At 41.5% G+C, this 17673-nt stretch overlaps 1 protein-coding gene across 1 annotated transcript; it reads left to right on the top strand.

Annotated features, from left to right (window-relative positions):
• Positions 1–53: 53 nt before the first annotated feature.
• LOC112253907 (cysteine and tyrosine-rich protein 1-like) lies at positions 54–15781 on the top strand. Its single transcript, XM_024425990.2, has 4 exons — positions 54–623; positions 3915–4014; positions 5335–5495; positions 14524–15781. The coding sequence occupies exons 1-4, from the start codon at positions 542–544 to the stop codon at positions 14655–14657; spliced, it is 477 nt and encodes a 158-aa protein (XP_024281758.1). The 5' UTR covers positions 54–541; the 3' UTR covers positions 14658–15781.
• Positions 15782–17673: the final 1892 nt, after the last annotated feature.

Raw genomic sequence — 17673 nt, 5'->3', positions numbered from 1 at the left:
AAAAGTTAGTTTCCTCTCAAAATGATCCTGAGATGTGTGTGTACACGACATAGACCAATATATTTTTCATTTTCAAAGTGGTCGTGATAGTGGGGGCGGTGGCGTCCTTTATGTCGGAGAGATGCAAATGTTATCGAGGTACTTCCATCCCTTTTCCCACCCAGTCAACAGTAATTTGAGAAAATAGCTGCTGCGGGGGAGGGGAAGCGCTAGGACCCACTCCAAGGAAAAAGGGAACAGAAGAAAACAACGAGGAAAGACTGAAGGAAACACTTTTAGAGATACGAACACATGAAAGAAAAAACGAATGAGACTTTTCATTCTGATTTAAGCATTTTAATGACTGGAGCAAAGATCCATGAATTTGCGTTCATGGCTCTCTTCGATTGAACTTTTTAGAGAACTCAATTGATTGCGCATATCAGCGATGTTTCGGTGAGCGACTATATCCCATAGTCTTCTTCGTGGGCGCATATTAATGAAAAACACGGACTTTATCGTTTGGGAATAACTGTGAGCAACATTTAGAACAAGTAGGCCTATGTTATCAGTCGATATGGAAAGAACGGAGGCAGCGGGGTGGAAGTTCCTACGGGACTCTCTCCTACTTTGTGTTTTTGCCGGTAAGAGTTCGTTCATTTGTCCCTGGTTCTCTAGGATGCTTTATCGTCTTCAACGTGCGAAAATGTGTTTTTATCAGCAGAAGTGTTCATTTAACAATGGTTTACTTTTTTATTAGGCTAATTGTGAATGTGAACTCATCAACCCAATGCATGGATGGTTTCACAACGTAAACGAATGGTAGCTATCTAAATAAAACATTGCCTCAATGTAGCCGATCATTAACTTAGACATACTACCGTTAATGTACTCAATGGTAAAAGAGTCCCTCGATAAATAAAAGTGCTGTAGTTTACCGTATGTATCGCCACCCCTACAATAAAAAAAAAGGCTCAATTGAGTTTGAATCTCGTAAATGTAACCAAACAATATGCATAAAACCTTATATCAAAACTCTGAAGTGATATACATAGAAGAAGAAAAAGTGTGTGCGAGCTTGTGTGTGTGTGTGGCGGGGGGGCCTTGCTCAGCACTAGTCGCAGAACTATACTGCCATTGTCCCCAGCGTAAAAAGCGACAGGACCCTGAGGTAAGGAGCTAGACCTCAAGGGACCACCCATATAGACTACCATCGTTACCATCGATGACATGCACATCAAAGTGGTTACACTCCACACTTCACAGGGAGGAATATGTTTGCGGCTCAAATGGTTGTGGTCACAAGTAGTGCACTACTGTATATAGGGAAGAGGGATGTACCCAAATGATGTCTACTCTGTTTCAAGATTACTATTGTAGGCCCACACATGCCTTTTCAGGGTTGGAAAACAAAATATGCCATCCTTTTGTGAGGGATCTGTTGAAAATATACCAGCTTTTGAACAAAGCTGGAATGAAGATGAAAATCATTGAACACACACACCAGTAATTTGTGGCAGTATGCTTGAAGGTTGAGAAAAAGCAGGGCTGTGTCTGGGTTAAATTATGTGGTTGTTGAGGAGGGCAAACAGTGAGATATAGGACACACATCCTTTAGACAGACCGTGTGTGTTCAAATACTATATAAAAAATAATCAAATACAAAACCACAAGTAGTGTTTCCAAATGTCCTTTATTTCAAGTGCTTTCTCATTTTGAGACCCCTCTCCCTGAGCCATGCCCTTCATTTCAAGTCACATATCCGTGTGTCTCTCCACTGAAGGACTCTCACCACCAGCTCTCCAAAGCCTCAGAGTGGCTGTAACCTTCAGTGCTTCATCTTTGTCGTGCTCACATACACAGAAGGTTTATACACAGGTTTACACATTTTTAGATTACATTTGAGTAATTTAGCAGATTCTCTTATCCAGAGCAACTTACAATGAGTGCATTCACCTTAAGATACTGTAGCTAGGAGAGACAACACATCACAATCGCATCAGGTACAGTTTCCCTCAACAAAGTATTTATCAGCAAAGTCAGTTCTAGTGAGAAAAGAGAAATGCCTTTTTTTATTACACACACACATATATATATATATATATATACATACACACACACACACAGAGAAGATTTACACACACACACACACACACACTCTCCACCCAACCAAGGCTGACTAAACCACTGAAAACCAGGGTATACAAAGGGGAAAGCTTTGGTGAGAGAGAGGTAATCTGCAGGTTTAGACTAGTGCAGAGAGAAAGAACACAGGTGAAGTTAGTGAATAGTGTAGTTGAAAAAAGAAAAGAAAATATTTTCTGAAATGTCTTGTATGATCTCCATTCACATAGCCCTGTTGTCACACAACTCATCTTATTGTTATAACCCTTTTTGATGTGTGGTGTTGTGTGCTTATCGGTTTAGGGGTAGGTCCCACTCTACAGGATGAATACCCTTTAAGGCTTAATGAAGACTTCATAAACCCTCTATAAGGACTATATATTTCCACTTACAGTTGAATTCGGAAGTTTACATAGACTTAGGTTGGAGTCATTAAAACTCCTTTTTCAACCACTCCACAAATTTCTTGTTAACAAACTATAGTTTTGGAAAATCGGTTAGGACATCTACTTTGGGCATGACACAATTAATTTTTACAACAATTGTTTACAGACAGATTATTTCACTTATAATTCACTTTATCACAATTCAGGTGGGTCAGAAGTTTACATACACTAAGTTGACTGTGCCTTTAAACAGCTTGGAAAATTCCAGAAAATTATGTAATGGCTTTAGAAGCTTCTGATAGGCTAATTGACATAATTTGAGTCAATTGGAGGTGTACCTGTGGATGTATTTCAAGGCCTACCTTCAAACTCAGTGCCTCTTTGATTAACATTATGGGAAAATCCAAAGATATCAGCCAAGCCCTCGGCAAAACAATTGTAGACCTCCACATGTCTGGTTCATCCTTGGGAGCAATTTCCAAACGCCTGAAGGTACCACATTCATCTGTACAAACAATAGTCCGCAAGTATAAACACCATTGGACCATGCAGCCGTCATACCGCTCAGGAAGGAGACATGTTCTGTCTCCAAGAGATGAACGTACTTTTGTGCAAAAAGTGCAAATCTATCCCAGAACAACAGCAAAGGACCTTGTGAAGATGCTGGAGGAAACCGGTACAAAAGTATCTATATTCACAGTTAAATGACTCCTATATCTACATAACCTGAAAGGCCACTCAGCAAGGAAGAAGCTACTGCTCCAAAACCACCATAAAAAAGCCAGACTGCGGTTTGCAACTGCACATGGGGACAAAGATCGTACTTTTTGGAGAAATGTCCTCTGGTCTGATGAAACAAAAATATAACTGTTTGGCCATGATGACCATCATTATGTTTGGAGGAAAAAGGTAAGAGGCTTGCAAGCCGAAGAACACCATCCCAACCGTGATGCACGGGGATGGCAGCATCATGTTGTGGGGGGTGCTCTGCTGCGTTATGAGGTAGGAGAATTATGTGGATATATTGAAGCAACATCTCAAGACATCAGTCAGGAAGTTAAAGTCAAATTCTTGTTTTGTGAGTTTATATGCAATATGGTTGTTTTGCTCTAGCTAAGTTACTCTTTAAAAAGCCTTGATTTTAGTGACATTTCCATGTTTAGAAAAGGTTCAATTAAGCGAAAGACAAAGTTTTAAGTGTATCTGCCTTAGCTGCTTTCCATTATGTTTTTAACCTTTTGTAATATGAACACAGCATTGTGATTTTGTCCATTTAAAGGGTTTTGTAAATCTTGATTCCAAAGAGCACACTCTATCTTTCTCTCAGAATGTTAGATGCAGAGAGTGAGTGTGTGCATATGTCTGTAGTAGAGGTAGGTGTGTGTGTATGGCGTCTCCATATAATGTATTGCATCTCTCCTGCAGGTCACAGTGAGGCCCAGTGTGATGGCTGTGTGGAGTACTGCTGTGAAGGCTCTCCCCCTTTCTGCTGCTCCTACTATGCCTATATGGGAGATGTCCTCTCGTAAGTAAACACACACACACACAATGTCACCTTCTATACATACACACATGCTCAGTCACCCTCCATCTATAAACACACACTCCCCAACTACACACACACAAAATCACTTCTCTACCACTTCACCACCTGCCCTTTCCAAATGCAGCGTATGACCCCTCTGAGAGGTTTGACCGTCATTTGGCTCAAGAGAGCTGGCCTCTCACTTTCTCTGTCCTCTTTCTCACCAGAGTATAACACATGCTACCTGCTACAGTCCACCAATGAAGATAATCATGATATTAAAGTGTTGTGTATGCATGCAACGTTAATTCATGTCACAGTTAAAATTCCCAAATTCACAGTTTGACTCATAAAGTTGATGCTAAATAAGTGGGGGTTTCACAAAAAAAAGTGCTATTGAATAGGCCCATTGAATGTGGACTCGTTTTTTTCTATCCATATAATGTAGCTCTTTCAAGGCCATGGTTGTCATAAGGTAATGGGGAGGAATAATGGTTCCTTGTTTCAGGAGAGATATCTCATCTCTTTCTACAGCTTCTCCGCAGCCTTTTAAATGGAGTTTGACCACATACATACACAAAAGCACACGTATATGTACACACACACTCACGCTAACACAGACACATACTCACACACATACACACAGGTCTGAGTCATATAATCAGATGGTTGAGCAGATCTCCATGGTTGCCCACAGACATGTTTGGTCCGGTGTATGTTACAGGCAGCTGCTCCCAGCCTTTTTCTCAGCCCTAGATGGCCCTATCCCAAAATGCACTGCTTCTCTATAGCGCAGGGTTGTATTCATTGTAGCACACTGTAGCAAAACATTTAGCAATAAAAACTGAAATGTTTCATATTGCACGTGTCCAGGTAGACCCTCCCTGTTTCAGTCAGGTTTTTTTTTCATTTGGTGTCTAGTGAATATGACCCAAACTTTGGGTCAATTCACTTTTCAATTAAGTCACATCATACATTTACATTTGAGTAATTTAGAAGACACTCTTATCCAGAGCGGCTTAAATTAATGCATTCATCTTAAGATAGCTAGGTGAGACAACAACATATCACAATCTTAGCAAGTACGTTTTCCCTCAACAAAGTCGTTTTCAACAAAATAGCCTTTTTGGGGGAGGGGTGGCCATGGGGTTTATTTAAGATACTCTTTAAGGAGGTAGGGAGGTGAATTGAAATTCCGTGCAGAATTGATTTGTGAGAAGATTAATTGGATGAGATGACTTACCAGCAGCCACAAACTAGAATGAAAAGGGGAGTATTCAGTCAAAGTGACAAACGTGTGTTTGTGTGTACGTTTTCTAGGGGCACGGCGATCTCGGGCATCGTGTTTGGTGTGGTGTTTCTGATGGGAGCGCTGGCGGCCTTCTTCCTGTGTGTGTGCATGTGTGTGAAGAATGGGCGCGGGGCCCGGGTGGATGTGTTCAACACCTCCTACATCAACACTGTGTCCCAGGGCTACCCAGGTAAGACTGATCTAGGATCAGGTCCCTCCTGTCCATATAATCTTATTCATTATGATCAAAAGGCTAAACTGTTCCTAGGCCAGCTCTCAGAGTCCATATGGTTTCAAGTTTTATTAGTCACATGCACAAGTACAGTGAAATGCTTAAATCCCAATCCAGCCATTTTTATCTCAATATCAAATAATTTACAGGTAACAATTAAGTACCTTAATGTGATTGTTTTTCCATTCAAATGGCAAAAAAATAAACACATTTAGCTTCTTAGCAAAGAGCAATATCTCAAGCAAGAATTTTGCTACGACTGTCTGGGAGTGGTCTGAGTGGGGAGGGGAAAATTGAAAACGATCTGTTATTGTCAGAGAGGTTTGGAACTCTCTTATTGGTCTATTAACTACACGGAACAAAAAGATAAACATAACATGTAAAGTGTTGGTCCCATGTTTCTTCTTAAAAGATCCCAGAAATGTCACTCTAAAAGGGCATTATCATCATTTTCACAATTTCACGGTATTATTCCAACCTCATAGTGTGGAAATATACAGTATATAAAACAAGAAAATCACATTTGACTGCACTGGTCCTTTAACCCCTTATACTTGTGTAAATTGGCCAATATGGATAGGGCCAAATAAATATATATTTAAGAATAAATATAAAAAGCATATGCTTTAGCATGATAGCAATTGAAAGAGAACACTTTGGAGATTATGGGGAAATTATCAGACCAAAGGTGAGGACAAAACAGTTCACCTTACACGAGACTGATTCCAAACATTACACTGTTCGATCAATCAAAAGTATTTATAGAGCCCTTCTTACATCAGCTGATGTCAAAGTGCTGTACAGAAACCCAGCGTAAAACCCCAAACAGCCAAACGATGTAGGTGTAGAAGAACAGTGGATAGGAAAAACTCCCTAAAAAGGTCGGAACCTAGAAAGAAACCTAGAGAGGAACCAGGCTATGAGGGGTGACCTCTTCTGGCTGTGCCGGGTGGAGATTATAACAGAACATGGCCAAGATGTTAAAATGTTAATAGATGACCAGCAGGGTCAAATAATAATAATCACAGTGGTTGTAGAGGGTGCAACAGGTCAGCACCACAGGAGTAAATGTCAGTTGGCTTTTCATAGCTGATCATTCAGAGTATCTCTACTGCTCTTGCTGTCTCTAGAGAGTTGAAAACAGCAGGTCTGGGACTAGGTAGCACGTCCGGTGATCAGGTCAGGGTTCCATATATGCAGGCAGAACAGTTGAAACCAGAGCAGCAGCATGACCAGGTGGACTGGGGACAGCAAGGAGTCATCAGGCCAGGTAGTCCTGAGGCATGGTCCAAGGGCTAAGGTCCTCAGAGAGAAAGAAAGAATGAAAGAGAGAGAGAATTAGAGAGCTTACTTAAATTCACACAGGACACTGGATAAGACAGGAGAAATACTCCAGATATAACAGACTGTCCCTAGCCCCCCGACACAAACTATTGCGGCATAAATACTGGAGACTGAGACAGGAGGGGTCGGGTGACACTGTGGCCCTGTCTGACGATACCCCCGGACAGGGCGAAACATGCAGGATATAACCCGACCCACTTTGCAAAAGCACAGCCCACACTACTAGAGGGATATCTTCAACCACCAACTTACTATCCTGAGACAAGGCCGAGTATAGCCCACAAAGATCTCCCCCACGGCACGAACCCAGGGGGGGGGGACAACCCGCACAGGAAGATCACAGTGACTCAACCCACTCAAGTGACGCACCCCTCCTAGCCAGTGACTCATCCCCTGTAATAGGGTTTGAGGCAGAGAATCCCAGTGGAGAGAGGGGAACCGACCAGGCAGAGACAGCAAGGGCAGTTCATTGCTCCAGTGCCTTTCCGTTGACCTTCACACTCCTGGTCCAGACTACACTCAATCATAAAACCTACTGAAGAGATGAGTCTAAAATATAGACTTAAAGGTCGAGACTGAGTTTGCATCTCTCACATGGATAGGCAGATCATTTGCATAAAAATGGAGCTCTATAGGAGAAAGCCCTGCCTCCAGCTGTTTGCTTAGAAATTCTAGGAATAGTAAGGAGGCCTACATCTTGTGACCATAGCGTACGTGTATGTATGTATGGCAAGACCAAATTGGACAGATGGGTAGGGGCAAGCATTAAAACCTTGAAATCAGCCCTTGCCTTAACAGGAAGCCAGTGTAGAGAGGCTAGCACGGGGGTAATATGATCACATTTTTTGGTTTTAGTCAAGATTCTAGCAGCCATGTTTAGCACTAACTGAAGTTTATTTACTGCTTTATCCGGAAAGTAGAGCATTGCAGTAGTCTAACCCCAGAAGTGACAAAAGCATGGATTCATTTTTCTGCATCATTTTTTAACAGAAAGTTTCCGATTTTTGCAATGTTACTGTGAGCGGACCAAGTAATTGGGCGTCACTCTAAAGCGGGAAGGTGGAATAAACGAGTCAGGAGTAGGTTTTCTTGATTGAACACAGTTCTCTATTGAAGGCATTTGGGCAACACAAACACTCCAACATAATCAATGAATATCTCCCAAGGACAAAACATACATCTTCTTCAGATCAAACAGGAACACAATACGATTATCTTTAAACTACAATAAAAGTCACGGGATTGCCACCGTCTTAATGGTTCTTCATGGATAGCTCCTCTGTCTCGGTGGCCATCTTCCAGAGATAGTTTTTCCCCCCTTCTCTCTGCTGGTTCCATACTCTCTCTTATAGGGGAAGGAGAATATGTCATTAGTACCGTCAGCTGTGCTTAATTGCCTTTGGCTACCTTGCCTCCCATGCCTTGTTGGGCTACTATCCGTGAGCCCAGCCTGCCCTCTAGTGGTCTTTCCACATTACATAGATGGATAAAAACTGTCTTTCAAACAGTCTTGATATTTTCTTCAAAAGAGAGATCAGGGGCCCAAAGTAACGCAGAGGTCATTCACAGTTTTATTTGAGATGACTGTACAACGATCAAGATTAATTGTCAGATTCGACAGAAGATGTCTTTGTTTCTTGGGACCTAGAACTAGCATCTCTGGTTTGTCCAAGTTTAAAAGTAGAACATTTGCCACCATCCACTTCCTTATTATATCTGAAACACAAGCTTTCAGGGAGGGCAATTTTGGGGCGTCACCATGTTTCATCAAAATGTACAGCTGTGTGTCGTCCACATAGCAGTTAACATTATGATTCCGAATGACATCACCAAAAGGTAAAATATATAGTAAAAACAATAGTGGTCCTAAAACGGAGCCTTGAGGAACACCGAAATGTACAGTTGATTTGTCAGAGGATAAACCATCTACAGAGACAAACTGATATCTTTCCAACAGATAAGATGTAAACCAGGCCAGAACTTGTCCATGTAGACCAATTTGGGTTTCCAATCTCTCCAAAAGAATGTGGTGATCGATGGTATCAAAAGCAGCACTAAGGTTTAGGAGCACGAGGACAGATGCAGAGCCTCAGTCTGACACCATTAAAAGGTCATTTACCACATTCACAAGTGCAGTCTCAGTGCTATGATGGGGTCTAAAGCCAGACTGAAGCATTTCGTATATACATTGTTTGTCTTCAGGAAGGCATTGAGTTGCTGCGCAACAGCTTTTTCTAAAATGTTTGAGAGGAATGGGAGATTCGATATAGGCCGATAGTTTTTTATATTTTCTTTGTCAAGGTTTGGCTTTTTCAAGAGAGGCTTAATTACTGCCACTTTTAGTGAGTTTGGTACACATCCAGTGAATAGTGAGCCATTTATTATGTTCAACATAGGAGGGCGAAGCACAGGAAGCAGCTCTTTCAGTAGTTTATTTGGAATAGGGTCCAGTATGCAGCTTGAAGGTTTAGAGGCCGTGATTATTTTCATCAATGTGTCAAGAGATATAGTATTAAAAAACTTGAGTGTCTCCCTTGATCCTAGGTCCTGGCAGTGCTGTGCAGACTCAGGACAACTGAGCGTTGGAGGAATACACAGATTTAAGGAGGAGTCCGTAATTTGCTTTTTAATGATCATGATCTTTTTGTCAAAGAAGTTAATGAATTTATTACTGCTGAAGTGAAAGCCATCCTCTCTTGGGGAATGCTGCTTTTTAGTTAGCTTTGCGACAGTATCAAAAATACATTTGGGATTGTTCTTATTTTCCTCAATTAAGTTTGAAAAATAGGATGATTGAGCAGCAGTGAGGGCTCTTTGATACTGCACTTTCCAAGCTAGTCGGAAGACTTCCCGTTTCATTGTAGCTCCATTCTGTTCCAATTTCCTGGAAGTTTGCTTCAGAGCTTGGGTATTTTCTGTATACCAGGGAGATGTTTCTTATGACAAATGTTTTTTGTTTTTTTTACCTTTATTTTACTAGGCAAGTCAGTTAAGAACAAATTCTTATTTTCAATGACGGCCCCTGAACAGTGGGTTAACTGCCTGTTCAGGGGCAGAACGACAGATTTGTACCTTGTCAGCTCGGGGATTAGAACTTGCAACCTTTCGGTTACTAGTCCAACGCTCTAACCACTAGGCTACCCTGCCGCTGGGGTGCAACTGCATCTTGGGTATTACGCAAGGTTAAATTGAGTTCCCCAGTTAGGTGTTTAACTGACTTTTGTACTCTGACGTCCTTGGATAGGTGGAGGGAGTATGGAAGGGCATCTAGGAATCTTTGGGTTGTCCGAGAATTTATAGCACAACGTTTGATGATCCTTGGTTGGGGTCTGAGCAGAACTTTCTAGGGAGTTTTTCCTAGCCACCGTGCTTCTTCGCCTGCATTGCTTGCTGTTTGGGGTTTTAGGCTGGGTTTCTGTACAGCACTTTGATATATCAGCTGATGTAAGTAGGGCTATATACATACATTTGATTTGATTATTTGTTGCGATTGCAAACATAATAAAATGTTGGTCCGATTAGGATTATGGATTAGGATTAACTCCAGGATTATGAGGAAAAACATTAAGATCCACAACATTTATTCCACGGGACAAAACTAGGTCCAGATTATGACTGTGGCAGTGAGTAGGTCTGGAGATATGTTGGACAAAACCCACTGAGTCGATGTTGATTTTATGTGCGTGGAAACAACATTGATTCAACCAGTCTGTGCCCCGTCATTAGCTAAGTTATAAAATACAATCTTACCGTGTCAGGCTTTCAAAAGGCACTTCAGGCAAGCAGATTGTAATTTTGATGCACATAGAATTGTGTCATTAGCGCATTCAAGTGCATGTTTAACTGGAACTAAAAAGGAACATTGTTACATCAAATGCCTGTTTGCCTAAGACTGATGCCATGCAAGCGCTTGTATGCATGTACTCATGCATACACACACTTGCATTCAAACGAACACACGTGCACAGACACGGACACACACACATACACAAATGTAAATAGTGCCACACATGCACACAAATGCATACAGTTGGCCTTGCTGTTATGATTTTTGTTTTCTGTTGTTGTCCTTTGTTTTTTTTCTCTCTTTTGTTCTTTTTGTTGGTTGTTGGCGTATTGGGTCGGTGGTGGTTTTGGTTGGGTTGGAGGGGATGGTGGCTTAGGGGGATAGAGATGGGGGTGGGAGGAGGTTTTTTGAGGGGAACTTATGGGAGGGTTCTTGGATGGTGAGGGGAAGCTCTCTAGGGGATCTGTGGGGGGGATCTTGGATGGTTGGAGGCCTGGCATTTGAGAGCTTGGGCCGGTGGCCGAGAGGTTGCTGGTTCAGGTCCCCGATTTTTTGGGGGGTAGGGATCTATTCTTGTGCTATTGGGCGGGGCGCTTGACCCTGGTTGCTCCTGTGGGTCGCTCTGGGTGGGAATGTCTGCTAGATGACTGAAAGTAATGTAAATGCTGAGCAGCTTCACTGCAGGTAGATTGCATGTTAAAAAAGGTGCATGTTCTGTGGATATTTATTTATATAATATGACAAACATAGGCACAATCTGTTCAGGACAACCCAGGGTTTAATGCATGTCATCCTTGTAACTGTGAATCAAACATAGTGGTCACAAACGTTGATACTGAAAATTACATGAGTTTCCAAATATGGAAAAATGAAGTGCACATTTGTACTCACGGGTCTGTGGTTTCCTTGTATGACATCAAAGCTGTATTTATTATAATCCTCAATGTCTCATATTTCAGAACACATCCACTCCTCTCTATTTACAGCATTTCCCTCACACAGACAACAACACATGTGCAAAAGTAGCACAATTAGAGGGAGGAATGGGAGGATCTTCTTGTCAGTGCTCAAGTTTATAACTGCTGTCAGTCAAAACCCATACACACTGTGAAGAGGAGAACCTGAGCTCTGACGTCATGTATAGCATGTTACTGTACAGCCACTGCAGGCGCTTATCAATGCCATTTTCAACCCGTATACAGGATGACAGGGGCTGTGAGTGGAAAGGGTTACTACCTTGCAAGCCCAGTGCAGTATTCAGTATCAAAATACTATAACAAAAAAAACTGAGAAATAAAGGAATAACAAAACATAAGACTGTAAGCTATACACAGGGTCAGTGCCAGTACCAAATGTACAATGTGCAGGGATAATGGAGTAGTTGAGGTAGATATGTACATGTAGGCAGGGATTACGAGAAAGTGACTGGTAGCAGGATAAATAATAATAATAATAATAGTAACCAATATAGCAACAGCATAAGTGGTGGGTGGTTGTGTGCGTGATTGCGAGTGTATGTATGTGGTTGCAACTTTATTTTTACTATTTTCTACATTGTAGAGTAATAGGGAAGACATCAAAACTATGAAATAGCACATATGGAATCATGTAGTAACCAAACCAGTGTTAAACAAATCAAAATATATTTTATATTTTGATGACAGCTTTGCACACTCTTGGCATTCTCAGCTTCATGAGGTAGTCACCTGGAATGCATTTCAATTAATAGGTGTGCCTTCTTAAAAGTTAATTTGTGGAATTTATTTCCTTCTTAATGTGTTTGAGTCAATCAGTTGTGTTGGGTCAAGGTAGGGTTGGTATATAGAACATAGCCCTATTTGGCAAAAGACGAAGTCCATATTATGGCAAGAACAGCTCAAATAAGCAAAGAGAAACGACAGACCATCACTATTTTAAGACATGAAGGTCAGTCAAATAGGAACATTTCAAGAACTTTAAAAAGTTTCTTCAAGTGGGGTCGCAAAAACCATCAAGCTCTCTGATGAAACTGGATCTCATTATGACCACCACAGGAAAGAAAGATCCAGAGTTACCTCTGCTGCAGAGGATAAGTTCATTAGAGTTACCAGCTTGAGAAATTGCAGCCCAAATAAATGCTTCACAGAGTTCAAGTAACAGACACATCTCATCATCAACTGTTCAGAGGAGACTTTGTGAATCAGGCCTTCATGGTCGAATTGCTGCAAAGAAACCACTACTAAAGGATACCAATAATAAGAAGAGACTTTCTTGGGCCAAGAAACGTGAGCAATGGACATTAGACCAGTTGAAATCTATTCTTTGTTCTGATGAGTCCAAATTTGAGATTTTTGGTTCCAACCACCGTGTCTTTGTGAGATGCAGAGTAAGTGAACGGATTATCTCCATTTGTGTGGTTCCCCAATGTGAAGCATGGAGGAGGAGGTGTGATGTTGTGGGGGTTGCTGGTGACACTGTCTGCGATTTATTTAGAATTCAAGGCACAGTTAACCATTATGGATTCCACAGCATTCTGCAGCGATACGCCATCCCATCTGGTTTGCGCTTAGCTGGACTATCATATATTTTTTCAACGGGACAATGACCCAACACACCTCCAGGCTGTGTAAGGGCTATTTTACCAAGAAGGAGAGTGATGGAGTGCTGCATCAGATGACCTAGCCTCCTCAATCACCCGACCTCAATCCAATTGAGATGGTTTGGGATGAGTTGGACTGCAGAGTGAACGAAAAGCAGCCAATAAGTGCTCAGAATATGTGGGAACTCCTTCAAGACTGTTGGAAAAGCATTCCAGGTAAGGCTTGTTGAGAGAATGCCAAGAGTGTGCAAAGCTGTCATCAAGGCAAAGGGTGGCTACTTTAAAGAATCTAAAATATATTTTGATATGTTTAACACTTTTTTGGTTACTACATGATTCCATATGTTATTTTGTAGATTTGACATCTATACTATTATTCTACAATGTAAAAATAAAGAACAACCCTTGAATGAGTAGGTGTGTCCAAACTTTTGACTGGTACTCTACATTCAGCGCATATAGTCCTTGGTGGGGGTGGGCAGCTATTGTCTATCTGTGTAGAAGTCTCATTACTTGGTGGTATAAGCTGTCTCGGAGCCTGTTGGTACGAGACCTGATACTCCGGTACCGCCTGCCGGACGGAAGAAGAGAGAACGGGTGGCTGGAGTCTTTGGTCATTTTTCAGGCCTTCCTTAGACACTGCTTGGTGTGTATGTCCTAATCTTATTCATTATGGTCTAAAAGGGCAAACTGATCCTAGCTCAGCACTCCTACTATGAGACTCTTTATGAATACGTGCCTTAACCACTGCGCCTCCACTAACCGGCTGAACCGAAAACCAATTTACCCGTTTCCCTGCAGTGCAATGATTCCATCACTAGAGGACATTGCTCCTCCACCAATGGCCAACACATACTGAAGTCTAGAATGTTTCTACCAATGCAGGCTGCTGAGGGGAGAACAGCTCATAATAATGGCTGGAATGGTATCGAAACGTCGTTTCCATTGGTTGAAATCATTCCATTGACTCCAGTGGAGTCTGGTGTTGTCTTTGTGTTTCATACGGTTCCAAAAACTCCATTCCAGCCATTACAATGAGCCTGTACTCCTATAGCTGCTCCCAGCCTCCTCTGACTCCATTCCAGTCTTTACTATGAGCTATCCTCTCCTCAGCAGTCTCCACTGGTTTCTAAAGCCCATCAAAACAGATACAATGACATGGCAGGGTCTGTTGTACTTGTATGTTGTATGTGTGCATAATCTTTCTTTATCCAGCAACTACTGATGATAAACACTTTTCTCTCTCTGTGTCTGTCTGCCTCTCTCTCTTTCTCCAGGACCCCCACCTCCCTACACCTATGACTATGAGATGTACCCTTCGGCCATGCGCCCCCCTCCCTACACCCCCACCCCACCCAGGATAGACAGCTACACACCCCCCCCTCCGTATCCGAGCTGTAATCGCAAATGACTTGAAGACAAAATGGAGAATCCTGCCCAGGCTACTTGCCCTTCTGAAGGAGCACATCTTGGATTAAGTTTATGCAGTGTTCTAGCAGAGGAAGATGAGACTGTAAGCATTTCCTTTTGAACCTCTGGATCACTTCAAATGACTGCATGTGGACTGGACCACTTTGACCTCTTCTTGTGGGTGTGATTGGGTCAATTGAACTGACTGGTGTTTCGGGGTGGGGGGTGAACCTCAATCACTTAAAATGACTGTGTGGACTGATCCACTTTTGACTATTTGATGTAGGGGTGGTGGTCAATCTAACTGATCAGCTTTTCAGGGGTGAATACCACTTTAGTTGTATTTGACTCATGATAATGAATGAGTGAGGGAACAAAGTACATAACTTTATTTGAAGATGTGGATCTCTGTTGTACCATTTCTCTGGTAGAGATGCCTATTAGCTGGCTTTCCTTCAGGTCAGTGCTCTTCCCTATCTTATTTCTACTACAAGGCAAAGGAGAGAACTGTAGCCTCGTCCTAGATATGTTTGTGCTGTATTGCCAATTGCTTCATGTGGAAATTACCTGAGGACATGGCGAGACAGCACAAACAAATCTGGGACCAGGCTAGGAAAACTGTGTAAAAATATGAATTGTACAATAGAAATAGGATGGTAAACATACATGTCCGGGGTGAAGTTTCCCCTAGGTACAGATATACAGTCGTATCAGCTTCCCCTCCCCCAATCCTAACCTTAACTATTAGTGGAGATAGTACAAAACTGATCTAAAATCTAAATCAAACTTTATTTGTCACATGCGCCAAATACAACAGGTATTATACCTTACCATGAAATGCTTATTTACAAGCCCTTAACCAACAATGCAGTTCAAGAAAGAAAACAATATTTACCAAATAAACTAAAGTAAAAAATAATAAAAGGTAACACAATAAAATAACAATAACGAGGCTATATATGGGGGGAACCGGTACTGACCTCGGTACTGGCGTACAGAGGCCATTATCAGCAACCATCACTCCTGTGTTCCAATGGGATGTTGTGTTAGCTAATCCAAGTTTATAATTTTAAAAGGCTAATTGATCATTAGAAAACCCTTTTGCAATTATGTTTGAACAGCTGCAAACTATTGTTCTGATTAAAGAAGCAATAAAACTGGCCTTCTTTAGACTAGTTGAGTATCTGGAGCATCAGCATTTGTGGGTTCAATTACAGGCTCAAAATGGCCAGAAACAAAGAACTTTCTTCTGAAACTCATCACACTATTCATGTTCTGAGAAATGAACGCTATTCCATGTGAGAAATTTCCAAGAAACTGAAGATCTCATACAACCCTGCTTACTACACCCTTCACAGAACAGCGCAAACTGTCTCTAACCAGAATATAAAGAGCAGTTAGAGGCCCCGGTGCACAACTGAGCAAGAGGACAAGTACATTAGTGTCTAGTTTGAGAAAGAGATGCTTCACAAGTCCTCAACTGGCAACTTCATTAAATAGTACCTGCAAAACACCAATCTCAACGTCAGCAATGAAGAGGCGACGTCGGGATGCTGGCCTTCTGAGTTGCAAAGAAAAAGACATCTCTCAGACTGGCCAATAAAAAGAAAAGATTAATATGGGCAAAAGAACAGACACTGGACAGAGGAAGATGGGGGGAAAAAGTGTTATGGACAGACTAATCTAAGTTTGAGGTGTTCAGACCACAAAGAAGAACATTCATGAGACGCATAAAAAAATGAAAAGATGCTGCAAGAGTGCTTGACGCCATCTGTCAAGCATGGTGGAGGAAATTTGATGGTCTGGGGGTGCTTTGGTGGTGGTAAAGTGGGAGATTTGTACATGGTAAAAGGGATCTTGAAGAAGGAAGCCTATCACTCCATTTTTGTCCAGTTCGAGGCGAGTAATCGCTGTTCTGATGCCTAGAAGTATTTTCAGTCATAAGAGATGGTAGCAGCAACATTATCCACAAAATAAGTTAGAAACAACATGAAAAAACTAACATTTAGTTAGGAGCCCGTAAAATGGCAGCCACCCCCCCGGCGCTATTGTCCAGATCAGCATCTAGGGGCAACTTCACCCTACTCTGATCAAGGCTACCTGTATGTGCACAGTGAAGACAGGTCTTGACCTGCTCTCGGAGGACTGGGGAATGATGGGTTAATGATGAAATTAATCCTGTGATGGTGATGTTTCTCAACAATCTTTCAGTGTTTATATGTTGTCACTATGAACATGTGCAGGATTAAAGTTAAATTAAAGTTTCCAAATCATATTGTCTACTCTGCCTCAATAAATACCCAAGAAAACATCTAAAGTCAGTACACCAGTCAATAAGGAAGTACTCAAAGCCCTCTTGTTGTTAGTAAAGTCTAATTAAAATGAAGACGATTGAAATTAAATTGTGCCTACTCGAATTTGCACAATGAGCTGTCCATTGATTGTGCAGGGTCTGCTGCTTCAAGGTTCAGCACCACGATGTAATTTACTCAAATCTGGCTTATTGTGAGGTCAATAACTCTAATAAATACATCATGTGCAAGAAACATATATTTTTTAATAAATTAAATTATGCTAGTAGCAAACTATCAAAGTGGACCTCGGGTTCTCATTCTCATCTTCGCGCTCTCCTTTGCTCTGTGCTTCTCCGAGCATGCACATCCTAGCCTATAGACTATATGCTATGGATAATTGGATTGAGACCACACTAAATAGCCTATAGGTGCAATTGATATTGCACGCCCAATGGAGAATCATCGATATATAGCCGAATAAGCAACTCATTCTAAAACACTGAGAAATATTTAAATCTAATCAATTACAAATTACATGACCCTCCCCTGGACTAGATTTAAAACATACTAAACCCTCCCCTTGACTGACATTTAAAAAGCATGACCCTCTCCCATTTTCCTCCAGGTAACCATTCTGTAAATTTTGATCCGTCCCTAACTCATACGCATTTATGTACTGAAAATGGGAATACCTGTGTAAATAGTTAGTTTACAGATAATTTG

This window comes from Oncorhynchus tshawytscha, linkage group LG14 (assembly GCF_018296145.1).
Source record: "Oncorhynchus tshawytscha isolate Ot180627B linkage group LG14, Otsh_v2.0, whole genome shotgun sequence".
In the NCBI taxonomy this organism is placed as follows: domain Eukaryota; kingdom Metazoa; phylum Chordata; class Actinopteri; order Salmoniformes; family Salmonidae; genus Oncorhynchus; species Oncorhynchus tshawytscha.
This window is presented reverse-complemented; position numbering and strand designations above follow the sequence as displayed.

What these genes read in the sequence shown, in the direction of transcription:
- LOC112253907 (XM_024425990.2), top strand. Translation starts at nt 542, where the DNA reads ATGTTATCAGTCGATATGGAAAGAACGGAGGCAGCGGGGTGGAAGTTC. An exon ending in CCTACTTTGTGTTTTTGCCG is followed by an intron (nt 624 to 3,914) that starts GTAAGAGTTCGT and finishes TCTCTCCTGCAG; the next exon opens with GTCACAGTGAGGCCCAGTGT. An exon ending in TGTGTCCCAGGGCTACCCAG is followed by an intron (nt 5,496 to 14,523) that starts GTAAGACTGATC and finishes CTCTTTCTCCAG; the next exon opens with GACCCCCACCTCCCTACACC.